The 20,017-nt window shown below is 29.1% G+C and overlaps 1 protein-coding gene across 2 annotated transcripts in view; it reads right to left on the bottom strand.

Moving 5' to 3' along the window:
* Window positions 1-20,017, bottom strand: part of LOC123296520 (protein cycle) — a 46,394-nt gene that overhangs the window by 15,079 nt on the left and 11,298 nt on the right. For both annotated transcript variants that reach the window (XM_044878022.1, XM_044878021.1), the window contains exon 3: window positions 13,191-13,229. In XM_044878022.1, the coding sequence (XP_044733957.1) occupies window positions 13,191-13,229 (39 nt within the window). The remainder of the gene's footprint in view (window positions 1-13,190; window positions 13,230-20,017) is intronic.

Here is a 20,017-nt window from a genome sequence, read left to right as displayed (position 1 = left end):
TTTTTAGACAAATTTTCACTCCTGTAACTTAATTGGATGGGATTGTAGCCATCTACGAAATATCATGGACTTTCTCTCTTCTTAATGCTTTGCGCAACCCAGCAGCTTCTCCAAACTGAGCATACCGGTTGAAAATTTATAAAGATCAAGGAAATGCCTTTTTGTCTCAAGTTTTTAGAAACCCTATCCCCTTTCTTATAATTTGAAGTCGATTGACCGTCTCTAACTCAAAAAACTAACTGAACATATTGATGTATTTGTTTTGAGTTAAAAAAAATTATTGACCATTTAATTACTGTGATATAGTTACTCAAAGTTAATGAATTTTATTGTTGAACAGAAACGACCATAGTTAGAGTATAAGTAGTTGAATAGAGAAGAGAGATTTTATTACGAGAATACATTTTATTTTTAGAGTACATTAGAGTTAAAAGTAAAAAGTGTAGTATAGTTATACAGTTTTTACAATATCGTACGGAGACAACAGCCTTAAAGGTTATAAAACAGATTTATAAATTCACACGCCCCTTTGAACGTCGATACAGTCTATAAGTCTATATTTTTTGGGAAAATATGACTTAAAAATATAATATCCAAACAATAATAAAACAAGGCCACAAGGATTATTTGATATCTTTTTAAAATGATTATTATCTATTGATTAGTGATTGATTAAAACTATTGCGGTATTAAATATGCGTTGTTATTTTAGGAAAATAATATTTAATATTAATAAATGAAATATTAACTTACATATTTTTAAAATATTTATCTAAAAGTAGTAGGACAATTTTTGATTAATAACTCATTCAAAATACCTACATAGAGTATACCAAAAGTTCTTTTTGATTTAGAACCGATCAAAATCATTTGCAACACATTGTTCAATCAGCTGTATATTTTACACCGATCGTTTAACACGAGCTTGAATATTACTTTTTTTTTTTTTAAACTGATCAGTAATTATCACTCAAAGTTCATTTCATGGAGTTCTCAATGCTTTAACAGCACCTGCTATTCGTGCTATGGTGGCCAAATATGAGCGATTTAAGAAGATTCAGGGTGTGAGACGTAGATGCAGGCTTCACTTCAAATATTAATTGCCTATCACATGGAATATCTTTAAAACGAGTCCTGTTGGGTCACGTGATCTCAGTAAGTGGAATTACAACTAGAAAATATTTCAGGCTCAATGTATTAAAACAGCTTTTCAGAATTTATGAAAAATATATACATATTACATAAAATGTAAGTATATTACATACGTACAAATATATTTATTCGATTCCCGGTAAAGAAGTAAATCCACTTTGCTATTATTTCGAATATTTTATATAAAAATAATTGAAAAAAAAACATTTACTATATATCAACCTTATTAGTGTTTTGTAATATAAAAAATTACAAAACAAATAATATAAACAATTATTCTTTGTAAAATGCATAAATATTAAATAATAAAACACTTGCCGTAAAAATATATTTTAAAAAAAAGAAATTACAAAACAATATATTATTAGATATGTATTTTTAATAACATTGTAAAAACATTGACTTTAAAATTTTGGCACGTGTGACCTTCAACCATAATAATACCTAATAAAATAACATCTAATATATAAAATTCACGTGTCACAGTTTTCGTTGCCATACTCCTCCGAAACGGCTTGACCGATTTTGATGAAATTTTGTGTGCATATTGGGTAGGCCTGAGAATCGGCCAACATCTATTTTTCATCCCCCTAAATGTTAGGGGTAGTCCACCCCTAAATTTTTTTTTTTATTTTTTAGACAAAATTTTTAATTTCTCTTTTTTTATGATACAACATACAAAAATACATACAATCCTCAATTTTCACCCTTCTACGATCAACCCTTATTTTTTAATAGCCATTTTAGTAATTTAATCATTTTTCCTCTCCGGTCGAAAACTGATCAATCGTCATTTAATTAGTTATCCCCGCCAGATGTCTACAGGTGTCACTTCTGACCCAGTAAACAGCAAGGAGTAGGGATGAAAACGAAGCCGGTCCCCTTTCTTTCTTACTCCCTACACAGTTGTCGGCCATCATTATTGTTTATGCATCAAGTGTAGTAGTAACGTTGACAATTATTATTCTCAGTGTAACTCTCATATTAACTTTTAATCATTCCTATTTTATCAATAATAATAATTAAATTATCAATTTTGAGTGTATTTTTCACGATTACTTAATCAAGTGATTTTATAACCTCAAAAGTACTCAACACGTGACACGAGCTTTCAATAACAACGGATTTTGTGTAATTACTAGGAAATTATTTATATGGCAAAACAACGTTTGCCGGGTCAGCTAGTAGTTTATAAAATTCATTATTTTTGCATATTATCCATATTCCATACAGTCACTGAATGCAGTGTGTTTTATTATGATTGTTATAATGTCGTAGCAATATTAAATTATGAGCGAATTGTGAAGGCATACATATTTTTATTGCATACATTGTATTACTATGTCGTGGTATAAGAAAGCAACAAGTACCTACTACGTTATTATACAGTGCAACCTCGATATAACAAATCTGAAGGGAACCAGTAAATATTCGTTATATCAAGTAATTCATTAAACCGAGGTTTGTAATATTGAGGTTAAGCTGGTCTAAAATTCGTTATAAAGAGGAAAAAAGTATCGGAACCTCTCGCGACATGAATTACATATTATGGAGCATACTAACTGTCATATATTGGTGGGACTTTATACGTTATATAAAGGTTTTGAATTTACGAATTTCGTTATTTAGAGGTATTTAAATTTTTTATTATAGTTGAAAATTCGTTATAAAGAGATTGTTCGCAAAAAATATTCGTAATGTAGAGGTACATTTTATATTGACTCTTATGGACAATTCAAGGGGATTGCGAAAAATTTGTTAAATCGAGGAATTCGTTATATTGAGGTTCGTTATATTAAGGTTGCGCTTTATTATGCTACTGTTCAAGTAAGAAATTCTGTTTAGATATTAGACTCGTTATAATTTATATTATTGTAGCAGGCCGTAGGTCTACTTGATAACACTAGTGTATAATTTTTGTTGTAGAGGAAGGCGTTGTACCTAGAATCACACAAAGAACCACCCCCACCAACACCCAATTGACCTATAATTAATCTATGTTGCTCATTTGCGAACTCAAACTCTTTTTTTACGTCTCAACGCTATTTAGAGACATTCCGGGAAATTGTGAAGCCGACGAGCTTGCTAGAAATGGTACAATGCTGCCGAACACAAGCATAATAGAAATCCGAAAGTTCCATTTGTGAGCTGCACGTTGCTCCTCAAAGTCCTCAAAGAGGATATCTTAAAAAGGTCAATCTTAGATGGAGGGAGGAACGTACTTGTGGCACTACAAGACAGATACCGCCTGAGTATAATCGTAGGCGTCCCGAAGTTCTTATATCACTTCCAAGGGCCTCTATTAGCAAAACTGTTGTGGCTTTTACAGGACACTGGCTAGGTGGAAGGCACGCTGAACTCCTGGGCTTGACAGTATATCATGATTATTGCAAAAGCTGTTACAGTGAGGTAGAGGAGGAAACGATGTCTCATCTCCTCTGTCACTACCCAACTTTTACCACGAGGAGGTGGACCCATTTGAGCCAGCCTTTCTTTGATGATCTTTCCGACCTGAAGTCCGTTGACGTCAAATCACTCCTGCTGTTCTTAAACAGCTTCAAATGATTCATGGAATAGTGGCCAGGGATGGGCCAACCCGTTTTCGCTACCAAAACGGACCCTGGTCTAAGTGAGTCCCACCCTAGGACAGCCATTCTAACCTAACCAAACCATACGCTATTAAAATTTCAGCTTGATATCTCTTCATTTTTGAGTTATCGTGTTGACAGACAGACGGGCGGACGAACGGAAATGAACTTAACTGTGTCTCGATGATGTAAAACCAGAAATAATTGATAAAATATTTCGACTTTGACTTGATTGAAAATTTGTTCGGACCATTCAAGTTATATAGTATAAGTTACATAGGTGTTACAATTGTTCTCATACGTAGATTGTAGGTGGGGTTTTTAGGAGATATCTTAGCACCTACCTGTACAATTTGATAACAAAAAATATCATGAGATAATATTAAAAAAAAGTTCTTACATCATATACAAAAAAATTTAATAGAACGTGATTAAAGAAGTAATTTGTCTTAATTAAAATATATGTATATTTTGTAAATATATGTTTGTATACGTGCCAGAGTCAATCGTAAATTTGGCTCAAGAAGGACCCAGATGGGTCAGGAATAAACGGTGTTTTTAGAAGAAAATCTAGAAAGGGCAATTATTCTTAGGAAAACAGTGAATTTTTTCCATCATTTTAATAATTCTATTTCGAAGCATATTTGCAAATTCCACTATAATGTCAAATATAAAATTATTTATGAATGATTAACATTTGTATGATGGTTAATTTTTCGTTCATAGTGCCTAGTGTGAAAATTTTGTTGTTATAAAGTTTTGTATTATGCGTTCTGTACACCTATGCATTCTGCGGCTTTTGCATAGACATAAAAAGAATGACGTTCAGCGCTCAGTAGGTAATACCGTCTGTGTTCAATGTGTTTGTTATGCAAGTCAAAAATATCTCTAAGTTTTCATTGCAACCCACATTGGAGGCATGTTATGCTTCAATTTAAAAACGTCATTTTCTATAAATATCATTCATTATTAAATTCATACGGCAATTACATTTTATATTTTCAATAATTTTAATTACTTTTATATAAATTAAAATTTATTAAAACTTGACGTCGTCTGGATAAGTTTTAAAAATTTACTCTGAAACAAATTGGAAATAGATCCACTATTTGAAAGAAGTCAAACGTGAAATATTACTATTAATTAGTATGGCTCGTTTTGTTTTGTAGTTAATCAATAAAAAAATAATTTAAATCAAAGTTGCAGAGTTTGATAGGGGACACCATGTTCTGATATCAGACCGGACCTAGTCCTCCGTGATGCTTCAATAGTTAATTTAGATCCAAAAAAGTAAAAGGTAGAATAACATTTTAAATTATAAAACATTTTCTATTTAAAATATTTTTTCGCAAATCGTTACTTTCGGAGACAGTGCGCCTTATAAATAAGCCTTTATTGCTTTTAACCGAATGAAAACACGCTAGATACAGATAAATATTTTAGCCGACAGTTGTCAAGGATATAGAGGACTTTAATGTGTGCCCGTGGGTTTGACCCGAAAATCTAGTTTGAAGATCAAATTCAAATAATCTTGACCTTTCTAAACAAGAAATCAATATATTGTGTCCGGGGTCCTTTATCGATGCTTAAAAGTTATTAATACAGACGAATGGCTTTTATTGTGCTTGATAGCTTTTGTCTAAAAAATTTTCTAAAGCTAGTATATTTTCTTAGAATTAAATGCAATAAGCTAGCATATTTTAAAGTCTCATTTCTTCCGAAAGTTAACGATTTTCGAAAAAAAAATGAAGAGAAAGAAACACTTCTTACATTCTTAAGAAAAAATAGTTCTGAAATAAGACATCAATGAAAATATCTGCTATTTTTCTCAGATCACAAAAAATATGCATTGAACAAAAATTTTTTCTAATAAAATTTTATATTTTTTCCCAATAAAATACGAATGATCTACAAAAATATAGGGTTCCATTTGAAAAAATGAAGTTGACCAGCATTTAACTTAGAACCTATCCACCTATAAGAGACTTTCAAATGATAAAAATTTTGTTTTAAACAAATTTTTGTATTTGTTTGCAAATGTTAAAAAAAAACACGCGGTATAAGGGATATATTCAGGAGCGAAAAGAAAACATAAAAGTTCCTATCAATATAATACTATTCTGGTCGCAGGAATAAAGGTAACAATGGGGGCCCATATTTATTCCCTAATATGGGTTGATATCCGTATCCATCATATTCGTACCTGTGGATATAAATTTTTGCCCATCCTGTACATCACTAGTTTTGCACACTTGCACAGATTAATGTAAGTTATGTAAGTTATACGGATGTAAATAAGAAAACTGCATAATATAATATTAGTTGCTATATTAGATATAATATTTATTAAAACTAATTATTGTTAAAGTATACGATAGGATAGATACTACTTCTGTTTGTCAAGGTCGTTGTCAATGTACACTTAACTAATACTATTCTGTTTGCTGTACATATATATTGTATATGTTATCGGATTATTGAGAGAATCGTTTTTAAGGATGTATGAGCATGACAACAATGTTTGATTTAAAGGCTCAAAATTTGTTTGTAGGTAGTCTTTTACTCAAAGAATATGTGGTTAAAATTTCAGCTTAGGTATCCGTGCAAATTTTTAAGAAAAAAGTCATTAAAAATCGATATAAAATACATTGGCTCTTATGGAGGAATCTCAAAAAACGACATATTTTGGAAGTTTTTGATAATTTTCATTTGGAATGAATGAAAACATATTTAAAAAAAAACTTTTTAATAGAAAGTAAACATATTAGCAATGAATTAGAAAAGAAAAAAACTAAGTGTCACCGTCCATATAAGGGATGTAAGAGCAGGGTAGATTAAGGGTTGAAATTATTTTTATCTTATTTTCATCTTTTATGATGAATTTTGTTATAACTTCATGAATGTAGACGAAAAATAAGAATAAAATTTTTCGATATGTGTCTTGGTTTTCGAAATATCGAAAGCTAAATAATTAAACAAAATTTTCAATTTTCGATATTTTGAAAATTAAGCCAGATATCGAAAAATTTTATTCTTACTTTTCGTCTTATATCGTCTAGTAATAATATAAATTTATCATTAAAATTGAAAATATCTATTTTTAAATTTGTGTCCCCACTACCATGCTCATACATCCTTAATAAATCCAGTCAGATTGTAAACTAACGACAGATTGTGAACGAACAATAAGATTTACAATCTAACGCTTTCACTTTCGAGAGTTTATAAACTAACCTGGGAGTTTATAAATGGAGCCTGGATTTGCAGGGGGGACCTGAAATAATAAATAACCATACTTATCTTGATAAACAAAAGTTTACCATTGAGATAGAAAAATATGAACGTATAAGCTAAAAAGTTGCAAACGTAATCAAACAAATATATCACTTTAATGGGTCTTTGTCTTAAAATTTTTTTATTGTTTCAAAAGAGCAATAAAAAAAATTTCCGTTATCGAGCCAAAATATCATGTGAAACCAATTTTCGAATAATATTAATAACTACGAAAATATGGATGTATACGAAGGATTTAAATGTACAAATAGAAAGAACAATTTGACAGATACTTTTAAAAGTATAAATTGTAGGTACACGAAAATATTAATGTGCAGTCCGCCATCAAATTAGCAACGAGTAACACACACAATAATAGTAATTACGATTAGCTAATTCATACTGATGATGACTACTTGGTAGTCGAAATACTTACTTATAAAATACAAAAAATTGATCTAGGAAATTGAGGCAAAAATCGAAATTTATTTCGAAATATCCTAGAGTTCTTATTTATTATTTTTGATAATATATATTTTAATTTCGATTTCTAACTGTATAAACTAAAACACTTGTCACCTATAACAATAAGACTAAGCAATGATTGGACGATAGCTTGCATGTTCCTTTATAAAAGAACGGGTGGAAATCGTTAAATTGTAAATCTTGTTGTTAGTTTATAATCTACCATCGTTTACAATCTTAATAGATGTACTATAACGATTCTCACAATAATCCGGTGACATATACACATTGAAATAATATACCGCACTTTATACCCCGTACCAACAAATGCATATCTCCCAACAAAAAACTTTACAAATAATTATTATCAATACAATAGCTAAATAAATATTTGTACAATAGGTATAGAGTGCTCTAAAAAGTGTTCTTATTAAAACGTGCGCTTAATTATCATGGGACTAAGGTCTTTAACTACATAAAAAGAGACGTAAAGGATGCTGGAAAATTGACACCTCCAAAAGGCCCATCCTTGAAACTAACTCAATTTTTACACCGACTTTCAAATCTCTAGCATTTGTTAAAGAAGGAGTGTTATAAGTTTAAAGTGTTTATCTGTGCATCCATGTGTTTCTCAGTGACATCGTATCCCTTAAACGGTCGAACCGACATGATTGAGAGCATTTTATAGCTAAGTTTCCAAAAAGCGGTTTACAAAAAATAAATCACATTTGTCGGTGGTTTTTTAAATTTTGTAAAAATCAATTGTAAATGAATAATAAAGTAATTACATTAGGGTATTATCGTTAGCCAAAAATAAATCATGAAATTTGAAAAAAAGTTAAAATTTATGTAAAAATATACTCAAATATTCTGATTTCGAGTCATAAAAGCATATTTTTCTTATAAAATATTAAAATTAAGAATCGTAATTTTTAAACTGTATATCACGTGACCTAAAACGCGGGTAAGCCCTGCTGTGATTTCATAGCGGTATGAGTCATAGACCATCAATTAGTTCAGTGTAGACAGCTGGGTATAATATATACATAGATAATAAGTATTTATATTTATTATAATCAGATGTCTATGAATATATCTGTCAAACTTATTTGTGTTATTTCGTAAAGTGATACCCATATTACGTCATCAAATTGGATGCCCGCGTTTTTGACAGTTTAAAAAAGGTTTCAAATTTAATTTAAGTTTTTGGCAAGAAAGCGTGTGTATTTTTCCGAAATAAATTTTTGGTGGCTTTTTATTAGCAAAATCAACATTTTGAAGTACTTTTTCAAAAATAGTGGAATACCCTATTACATTTATTTTGTATCGTACTGTAAAAACTAAATGCATTTGAAATTTTGAATGCATTATTATATTTAATAAAGAGCATTTACACATACGTTCGTTGTACGTCAAGTCAAGTACAATAATAACGACAATCATATCTATATTTAATAGTAATCTCATTGACATTGTGATGTAATCATAGATTTTTTTGTTCATGATAATAAAATAAACAAAACAAAAAAAAAAACTTTGTAAAGAAAATCATTTTATCTATTTTGTAGATGAAAGGTTTCTTTAAAACAACACATTGATATTTGATGTTATATATCTTATTAAGTGATTGTATATATTATTATTATTAGCTTTAATTTGCGACTTTGTTCCCTAATAGATATACTTAATAAAAAAAGTTGTATTACTCCGTCCTTGACAACACTAAAGTTCAACTTTTATTTTACTTTATGGCTTTCGGCCTAAAAAAAGGTCAAAGTACTAAAAAAAATGCCAAAGTGAAAATAGAGCAAAATGCATGAACAGACTTCGTCGCCTATTTCGCCTCTTGTACCGGATAACCACGATCATGTATAGGTAGATATTCAATAAACAATGAAAATAGAAATTTTATAAGTGTTCATAAAATTATCTAAGTAGTCCATTATTGGTTATTCGTCAGTCTCCACGATAAAAGTTAAAATAGACGTATGCAGTGAGTTTGACTTAATGAGTAAGATAGGTCAACTGAGTCTTGAGTCCGTAGGGCCCATCTTAGAAATCGTTAAAGATAAAAGTTTAAATGCTCTTTATTAAAAAATAAACAACTTTTGTTTGAAACATTTTTTCGTAAACATCACAGTTTACACGTGAGGGTGCAAATTAGGACAAAACTTTGGTGTCCATTTTTTCCAAAACTATAAAAGAGAGCAAGTTGAAAATTTGCAGATAACTTCAACTAGTAGTCTTGTAAAAGATTCTGAACGAAAAAATTTCTAAAAAATACTTTTGAAAATGATCGAAAACCAAAACAAAGTCCGAAAGGCAGCTCTATTAGAAGAGACATAGATTTGACCTAATTTTAACGAAACCAAAACTTATGACCAGAGTTTTGAAAAATTTTGAATTCCGACATCACACTTCGGAAGCTGTGAGTCAAAATAGTAAGGATAAGCTTGGGCAGGAAAAGATATACCAAATACGAATCGAAGCACCCTGTGGCGCTGAACTAGTGCCCTTTAAACGTTTCTTTTCTTTTCTTTTTTTTTTTTTAAACCAGTAACACCCTTCTTTTATGTGGGAGGTTCAAAAAACCAAAACCGATTTAATCCGATATCTAGTTGTAAATAATAGTATTACATGAAATTACGTCAATTTTTATGGCCAAATTAATTAAAATAACGTATAAAAAATAATAACCATATAATTTAGTTATAATATACATATATACTTATGTGTCTAAGTGAAACCTTTCACAATTTAAAATATTGATAAAGGTAGGTACCATATATGATATTAATAAGCCGCCTGCCTGCCTCATGGACATATTTTTACATGTATACAAAAGGCTTGTTTACTTCCCTATATTATCAAGAAATTTTTTTAGTATGATTTCATTTCACACTTTTCCTACTATTAGATTCTTTATAAGGAAGGTCAATTAAGTTAACAAAATAAATTGTATTAATGTCAATCTCAATAGAGTATTCTACTATATTTGAAAAAGTACTTCAAAATGTTGATTTTGCTAATAAAAAGCCACCAAAAATTTATTTCGAAAAAATACACACGCTTTCTTGCCAAAAACTAAAATTAAATTTTAAACTGTCAAAAACGCGGGCATCCAATTTGGTGACGTAATATCGGTATCATTATACGAAATAACACAGATAAGTTTGACAGATATATTCATAGACAACTAATTATAATAAATATAAATATTTATTATCTGTTTACACTGAACTAACTGATGGTCTATAGTTCATACTGATATGTCATCACATCAGGGCTTGCCCGCGTTTTAGGTCATGTGATATACAGTTTAAAAATTACGATTTTTAATTCTAATATTATAATAGAAAAATGCTTTAAAAAGGGGAAAAAAAAGTTGATAAACTATATTTTCTTGCAAGAGTCTTTCTAATCTGCGTCTTGCATAGGAATATGCAAGCCTTGTGAGACTAAGACACAGATTGATTTTGCCCTAGAACCAGTGCTAACTTACAAGATTCTATTAATGATATAATTTTTTTATGATATGATATTAAATTTTTCTTATATTGTCTTTTTAGTTATTTTAATCATAAATTATATTTTATCTGATTTATCAAAAATTTATTCATATTCTCAGCCAGGTAAACAAAACAAATGCCAGTCAATTAAAAAAAAAGTACAAGTGAAATAATTGAATTATTTAGTCTAGAATTTTAAATTTGATCTTGAATTTTCGATTACCATGACCATACTTCGAATCATAGAGCAAAATTGGAGTATAGCGTCTTCTCATGTTAACTTTTATTGCTCTTAAATGAGCCCTGGAAGTCCCCAAAAGGACAAAAGGTTAAAAAGTTACCTATACTTTCGTATATTATACATTTTTTACGAAATAGTGTCGCTTTTTTACTTTTACGAAGTGTAGTGTTATAATGGGTGTGACACTACGGTATACATTTGATATTAAAATATTTTATACCTTATATTATATCCTTCTTGGTAGAGAGACTTGTCTGCTTCTTGTAGTGTCTTGGGATAATCAATCGTTATTCCAGGACTTCAAAAATAATTTTATTAATGGCAATGCAATATAAAGGCATATCATTATTGCCATAGTAGAATCCGATAGGATTAGGGGTAATCGATTAAAGCTTAAATAATTTAGGTAACATCACACAAAGAAAAATTGATTAAAATGAATTTTCCTTAATGTTTGTGAGTAAAATCACAAAGAACAATGAGTTTAAGTGAAAAAAGTAAGTTCATTCATGAAATTAAAACACTTAAATCAGATATGATTTGTCTATACGTATAAAACTAGCGTACATTTTTTGGAATTATTTGCCACAAGTTAAAATTTTAGTAGGTCAACACAACTGAGCAAAGGCGCTTATTCTAATTAATTACAACAAATTTTTAATATGCTCCCAGCTTAAAAGTCACGAATATCCGTTAAAAAATAAATTGAAGAGAAGAAAAACAAATGTTTGATAGTCGACTTATCATAATTTTTGAGAGGTCGAATTTGTTATAAGAGACCATATAAGGGTATAAGGTCGATCTTCATCCATCTGATAGCCAAATGAGACATATTTTTTATTAAATTTTATTGATTTTATTTCAACCTGCCTATCATAGTTTTTCTATCGAAAAGTGATCATAGCTATTTTTAATTAAATTAATTTTAATTAATTTGTTCCATGAACGGTTTTCTTCAGGCTTGCCTATACCATTTTAATAGTTAAATTATCCTTGTTCTTATACTAATTTCGATTGGTTAAAAACAAATCGGTGTAGATTTGTATACACATAAGAACAGGTAAGTCAATATAGGTAACTATACTTATCTTATAACCAATCGAAATTGATATCAGAACAAAGATAATTTAATTACGAACATAATGGTATATACTTTCCCAAAAAAAAGTGGAAAAGATTGATTAAATTTAATTATAATTAAAATTAACTGTGTGTAATAAAATCAATAAAATTTCATAAAAAATATATTTCATCTGGTGACGTTATTTGTTTTTTACTAATAATCTAATGTTTTCTTGCAAAGATATAATAAAAATATAAAAAGTAGGGATTTAACTAAAGCCAATTAAATAATTTTTTTAAATGTTGTTTCAAAATAATATAATCAAATGAAAACAGTTGATATCCCTTCTTAAGTTGAATATTATTAAATGAAATTTACTTATATCTACTGATTATCATTGGCTGCTGGTTATCGAATGATATTCAGTGAATGAACAGATTTATCAATTTTTGTCATACCTACAGCACCCAAATTAGGGCAGATTCAAAATTGGTAAATAACTTTTTCCATCGTCTTTATGAGCTTATTCTGTAGGCCTACGATCTGCAGTCAATAACAGAACACCGTGTATATACATCATTTTTTTTAAAAAGTCCTTGGTTAAAGAGGACTAGAGTTCTTGTGTGTTATCTACGGACCACATATTGGCTTAATTCAAATAATTTCAGAAAATGTGCGCTGGTTTAATACCTAAACGAATATGTGCAAAGAAAGTGAACAAAGTTATGTCTCCATATGTTAATATAGCGATTAGCGGTTCATGAAAGATTCTTGAGATGAGTGTGTTCACCATAAATATATCCCAATATTGATGATATTTTTTTGTGCAGGAATGAGGCGCAGTGAATTATTAATTGATCGAATTGTTTAGATGCATTATAAAAATTTTAACAACATACCGACTTAATGATTTGGTAGAATAATTACTGGAGCCATTTCTGAAAATATAATAAATTAAAGTGTTAAAATAAAAAATTAAAATTTTATTCTTGCTGAAAATAAAATAAATAAAAATAATTTTAAATTTGGCTCCTATCATTTATATTTTTTTAAGTAGTAACTCGTCTGTTTCGCTTAGTATTGACTAGACAATACACTACGCTTATGCAACAAGCTTTTAAGGCAAATATTGTCTCTGTAGAGTTAAAACTCTCATACATTGATAACTTATTACATAACAGGTGCTAAATTTATAGAGATGTTTTGTTTGAAATATTGGAAATTTTAATTATAGATAAGTACAAATTTTCTGACCTTTTACAAATGAACTTTGATGAATGCGGAAGCAAAAATACGATTGTATAGTTAGAAAATCTGCATATAACTCTATAATACAAAAACAAATAAGAAAAAAAAACTTTTTAAAAAATAGAACCAACATAATAAAAATGCACAAAAAAATTTTAAAAATAATTTTTTAAATTACCAACTCTAATAATTTTCTTGTGAGGAATTAGGTAGGTAAGTTTAGTAATCGACGCCAATGAATCGATTTTATGCTAAGGATATGGTTATTAAGCGTCAAATTCAAGGCGTAACAGCTCATAAGCAAACTATTGATTGAAGTCGGTACTAAAAAAATATTTTTAATTTTTTACTTTTTTGTGCATTTTTTTGAGTTGGTTCTATTTCATGCAAAAATTTTTTATTATAATATATCCTTTGTTTTTTTTGTCGGTTAAAATACATACTTTTCTATATAACATAAATTTTTTTAAATAAAAAATGAGTATTTGATTTGAATTTTTTAACCTTGACAGTATAGAAGTATAGATAAAGTAGTTGAAAGTTTATAAATACCGATCTTAAACAGCGAATGTTTGTAAGCAATTAAAGGTACATTTTTTACAATAACTATTATATAAAAACTGCATGTTAATTTTGAATAATTAATTCGTTTTCTATAGATTGAGAGCCCATAATAAGGTAAAATTTGTTTTTTTATACTATTTTGAGAATTGGCAAAAATAGGTTTGGTTATGAAGAAAGTTGAAGTTTTAACCGGTGCTCGAGTGTTCAACTTATGGAAATCAAGTTTTTCCATTTTCGTGCTTTATCTACAGCTTATGAACAAAAATGGTTATTGGCATCGCAATAGGTAAAAAAAAGGCAGAAATAAAATATGGATGCAAACGAAATAAATTGGCAGTACATAGTCGGTGTGGTATTGAGTCGTGTGGGTGCGACCCCTTTAGTCCACACGACTAACTTTCCAGAAGGGGAAAAAAAAATTAAAAAAAAGGTCTTGTTAGCCTTCATAGATTATTCTTCGAACATGTACTGCAACTTATGCTAGAACGATCATTATCTCCATAGATAAATGATGTGTTTTATCCACTTTTCAGATTCTGTTTATTCAGTTTTTTTATTATCATTAAAAAACGGCTGAACTAATTCTGATGAAAAGTGGTCTTTCAGTTCTTAAATACGCGATTACGCGTCAAATAAGCTTAGTCACGTGTTAATGTCATAACTGGTTCGCGAGATATACCAGGCGAAATAATTCGAACAAACATACGCACATAAACAAATACGTACACACACACACACACACACACACACACACACACACACACAAATATCACATTGAAAAGGTTTGATTCGGATATTAAGGTCTTGAAACCGGGAGAATATGTAAAACTGTAGATTTTCAAAATGGGCCTCATTACATTAACTTCCTCTGGGAAGTTAAAAGGAAAACTATTTTTTAATCCTTTTGATGTCCGTCATTTTTTTCATGTATTATATTTAGATAACAAAAATCGGTGCAATCGTTAAAAACAAAACCATTTTTTAGCCCTTTCGCCAACTGTCTGTCATATAGTATTCACGTATATTGTTGCGAATAACTATCTTTTAGAAGTATAACTTAAAACACTATATTTCCTTTATTATTAAACTAACCTTATCAATAGTACAAAAGTCAAAAAATGCAGAATAATGGAAATTTCGTTTCATTATGGGCTCACGATCAATTATATTATAGATTACAATTTTTATGTACTTATTGTCCTTGATAGAAATATAATTCGTCTTCGATTTAATTAATTACAACAATGATAAAATTAATTTTCATTCAATTGAGCTTGTTAATTAGTTACATGTTTGTTAATTTTAATGTAAATTAATAAATCATTTTTAAATGACTCTTCGAAATTCATTAAATTTCATAAATTGAATGCATTGTTAGAAAAACTTTGAAGCTATTGCTTGTAATTAAATTTTCTAGGAATTTGAAAGTTAAATTAATAAAAGTTTATAATTTTGACTATTTTGACCTACCCCTCACCTTCCTCACGTAAGCATACATAAAATTTCTAGAAACCCCATCCCCTCCTCCATTTTACGTAAGATTCAATTTCGTTTTGCCGAATAACAAAACGTTGCTAGAAAGAGTTCAGTTACACTAAAACTCACAGTTTGACATGAATTAAGTATTTTTTTTGTTTAGCACAGAGTTTTTATTTCGCGGTGTGCATACATTCTTTCTAATATTAAATTTCAACTCATAAAATATTACGTAAGAATGGGTTTAACCTCCCCCGCAATTGCTTACGTAATTAATGAATAGCCCCTGATGTTTGGTAGTGCTTTTGATGACGTAATATGGGTATCATTATACGAAATAACACAAATAATTTTGACAGATATATTCATAGACATCTGATTATAATATAAATATAACTACTTATCTATGCATATATTATACCCAACTGTCTACACTGAACTAACTGATGGTCTATGGCTCATACTGATATGACATCAAAGCAGGGCTTACCCGCGTTTTAGGTCACGTGATATACAGTTTAAAAATTACGATTTTTAATTTTAATATTTTATAAGAAAAAAGTGCTTTTATGACTCGAAAACAGAATATTTAAGTATATTTTTACATAAATTTTATCTTTTTTCAAATTTCATGATTTATTTTTGACTAACAATAATACCCTATTCCTTAACTTAAGATATGTACAGTTAACAATTAAGATTTGAACATAAGTAAAATACTTGCGTCTATTATGTTTGCTTCTCAATTCACTCGCGTCCCTACACCTATTTATATTATTTGCTTTCTGATATTCGATGGCTTTGATTGGTAGCAGATCGATGTTGGTAGCGGATCGATGTCAATGCCCTTGTTACAAAGTCTGCTAAAATTTTTGACTTGTTGCAAATAATTTCAACGAATTTTTTTGCCATAAAAAATCTAAGAAAATTCAAAATATTCCTAGATAATCACTACTATATTATACCATTTCCGAGTTTGGCATTTTTCTAAAATTTCTTAGGATTGAAAAAAAAAAGAATCTGAATTGATCTTTAAATTGAAATCGATTTAGTTTAACCCCCGAACTAAAAAAAAGGGATGTTGATAAGTTTGACCGCTGTGTGTGTGTGAAAGGTAATTTAACGGAGAGTGTTCTTAGCTATGTTTCATGTGCGATTTAAAGTTTCCATACCCGAAAAAACTAAAAAATTGGAGATTATTTTCAAAATCGGCTCAGTTTGGAAAAGGCATCACATATAAATAATTACTATGGAAATGAATTGTCAAATAAAACTGGCTCAATTCATTTTGAAAAGTGAAAAGGTAAAATAATTAGGTAATTCAAAACAATAATTCAAAAGAACAAAGCCAACTCAAATATTTCAATTTCAATTAAAATATTTCAAAAAATTTTTTCTAAAAAATGATAGCTCTTTGATATTGATTTAAGAAGGAGTGTTATATATAAATTTAAAGTGTTAATCTGTGCGCCTGTGTGTTTCTCAGTGGGAACGTAGCCCCTAAACGGTCGAACCGACTTGATTGAGAACATTTTATAGCTAAGTTTCCAAAAAACGGTTTAATAAATTTTGTACATTCATAATTTTTTTCTACTATCAACAATTTGTTTTTTTCTAAAGAAAATATTTCTACAGCATCACTGTCTGGTAGAACAATAATATAGCATGAAAAGAACTTGACATTATATCAAACGATATCCTTCTTTATACTACGATTAATTTACAACAAAGTCCATGGTCGCAACAATACATAGCAGAATGAATAAATATTATATGCAAGTTTACACTAAATGTATAATCAAACTTATACATTTTGTTACAAAGTTAACATTGAATATATTAATTATCCAATTATTTAAGTCAGTTAACAAATACTATGAATAATAATGCAAGAGCTGGTTTAGTAAAAATAATATTTAAAAAAAAAAAACTAAAAAACACGAACTAACTGAACTAAAAGGTTGAAAAAAATTTCTATAAATTCAAAAAATCATTTTATTGTAAAAAAGCATGGGATGCTAAATTTGAATTATTGTAAATATTTTACAGACGAATATTGGTAGTCATTATAAAATATCTTTGAAAGTACCCCACGCTTTTTTTTAAAGGTAGTACTATCGGTAACAGACTTTGCATTCAGAATTTAATGAAACTTGGCATAGTTGTCCATTATTATATCATAATTAACCAGTTAAATTTTTAGGAGCCTTCAGAGAACTGAAAATCTGAACGGTGAACGTCGAGTTTTGTGAAATAAAATAAAATCTGTGATTTCCCATAAGGATCAATGTTAAAATATCTTTAAAATATCTCTTTTTCAGTTCTCTAAAGGCCCCTAACAATTAAACTGGTTAATTATGATATAATAATGGACAACTATGCCAAGTTTCATTAAATTCTGAATGTAAAGTCTATTACCGCTAGTACTACCTTAAAGAAATTATTTTCTTACTTTTAGTTCAACTAGTTACAAAATCGTGTTTTTATTTTATTTTTTTTAAACTATTGTTTATTTTTTTATTATTTATTATTTGTCTATTAAAAATTCAGTATAAATATGGTGGGAGCGCAAATAAATGTATATATTTTCAGATATAGAAATCGTTAATCCTGAAAATCGTGATCAGAATAATCAAATAATAATCGGCCCTTGATAATGATTTCGAGCTAATCCAACGTTTTCAAGGGGTCAAAATCATGTTCAAAGTTTCCGTTACACACAACATACATATGAAGCAAATAAAAACGTGGTGTAAAAAGTGTGGCATAGGTTTTATATTGCCGCAAATATCAAACCTATTCGGCATACAAAGAGTTTATACAGAGTTTTCTTGACCTCAGGGTTTTCTTGACCTCATATCGGTTGATGTTAAGATTTTTTTTTCAGTGTACGTCAATGGATGCGTCAGAAGTGAAGGGCAATTATCAATTGCATCAAATGTTATTTAGTGTACATCTAGCATCTTCCCTTTTGTACAGAAAATGAAATGTTCTTGTCTTTAATTTGTCTTGATTTCGATTTGAAATTCTTTAGATAGTAAAATTCTGAATACCTATAGCGGAAATGACTTTTTTTTTAATGAAAATTCCTGTAAATAAAGTATTTATTGAAGGTTTTAAAATTAAAAAAATATTATATAACAATTTAATATAAACAAAATATTGTTTTGAAATCTATTTTAATAATGAAAAATTATAAAATGATAAAATTGTTTTGATAAAATATTTGTTATCGTAGAACAAAACAAATTTTCAAGGAAATTTTCAAATTTTTTGTTTTTTTTTTTACTATTATCTATCTACTATTGGAACTAATATTAGCGCTCTAAAAATTAATTTAATTAATAGTTGTGATGGGCTGGTGTAGTGCATGGTATATGCATGCACGAGGTGCACTCAGCCTCTGAAATTGAGGGGCTGATAAATGAAATTATCAGTGGAAAGGTGGTAAAACACATATATGGTATCACAATGGGCTCTATAGCCTAAGTGTGTCTCTCGTGGACAGCCAATATAACCTAACCTAACCTAACATACACTATATTTTCATTATTTTCTCTTCTTTACCTGTCTTGAACTCATAAGTTTGGCTGTGGTCGGTCCTACAGACTTACTAGAGTAAGAAAGGTACTTAACAAATTTTGATCGACCGATCTTTGTTATATTAGCCTTGTTTATAATAAACGTGCGTTGTAACAGGTTTATTACAAGTTATAATAAATTATTTATTTTTTTTTTTTAATTCTAAAAGTTTATCACGATTTTGAATCTACCTATCATGATCTGTCATTATGATTGGAAAATATCTCAAGTACACGGTAAGAAATGTATGGTGTTTACTATAATGCTGGTATTGTAAACTATAGTATCTATGTTAGCGTAAGTAATATTATAGTATTGAAGATATTGCCAACCAGTATGGGCCTGATGCCCATACCGCATTGACTCGTTCGCCTTAACTATTACTAATGTTACTATTTCCTCAATGTTCAAATCAGTATGGCATTCACATCAAAACTGACATATAACTGATATCTACAAAAATTATTGAACATGTAGCGGCCTTATTTCCATATAACGTTAAACTCGATCATTTGATTGTAAAGCAAGCGCTGGCTTAGCTAGTAGGCAGGTTTGAGATAAATGGCGAAAAATAGAGTTGTCACAACAGCATAAGAGAGTTTCTGGCTCTTAGACTTTAATGAAAAACGCATAAACTTGGAATTATTAATTCCTCTATTAGATAAAAATATTAGGTAATTATTCTATGTTCATTTGACCTACACGTTTATGTAGTTACTAATAATTATAGTTATTTTGTATGCTGATAAAGAAATGCAACATTCCATTTTGTAATAATTTGTTTTTAGTCTTTTAAAATACATTTTATAGTGCAGTTTCTGTCTTGTCTATAATAAAAAAAACTTTTAACAAAAAG

Source organism: Chrysoperla carnea, chromosome 3 (assembly GCF_905475395.1).
Source record: "Chrysoperla carnea chromosome 3, inChrCarn1.1, whole genome shotgun sequence".
In the NCBI taxonomy this organism is placed as follows: Eukaryota; Metazoa; Arthropoda; class Insecta; order Neuroptera; family Chrysopidae; genus Chrysoperla; species Chrysoperla carnea.
Note: the sequence above shows the minus strand (reverse complement) of the source record. Positions and strands in the feature narration are given on the sequence as shown.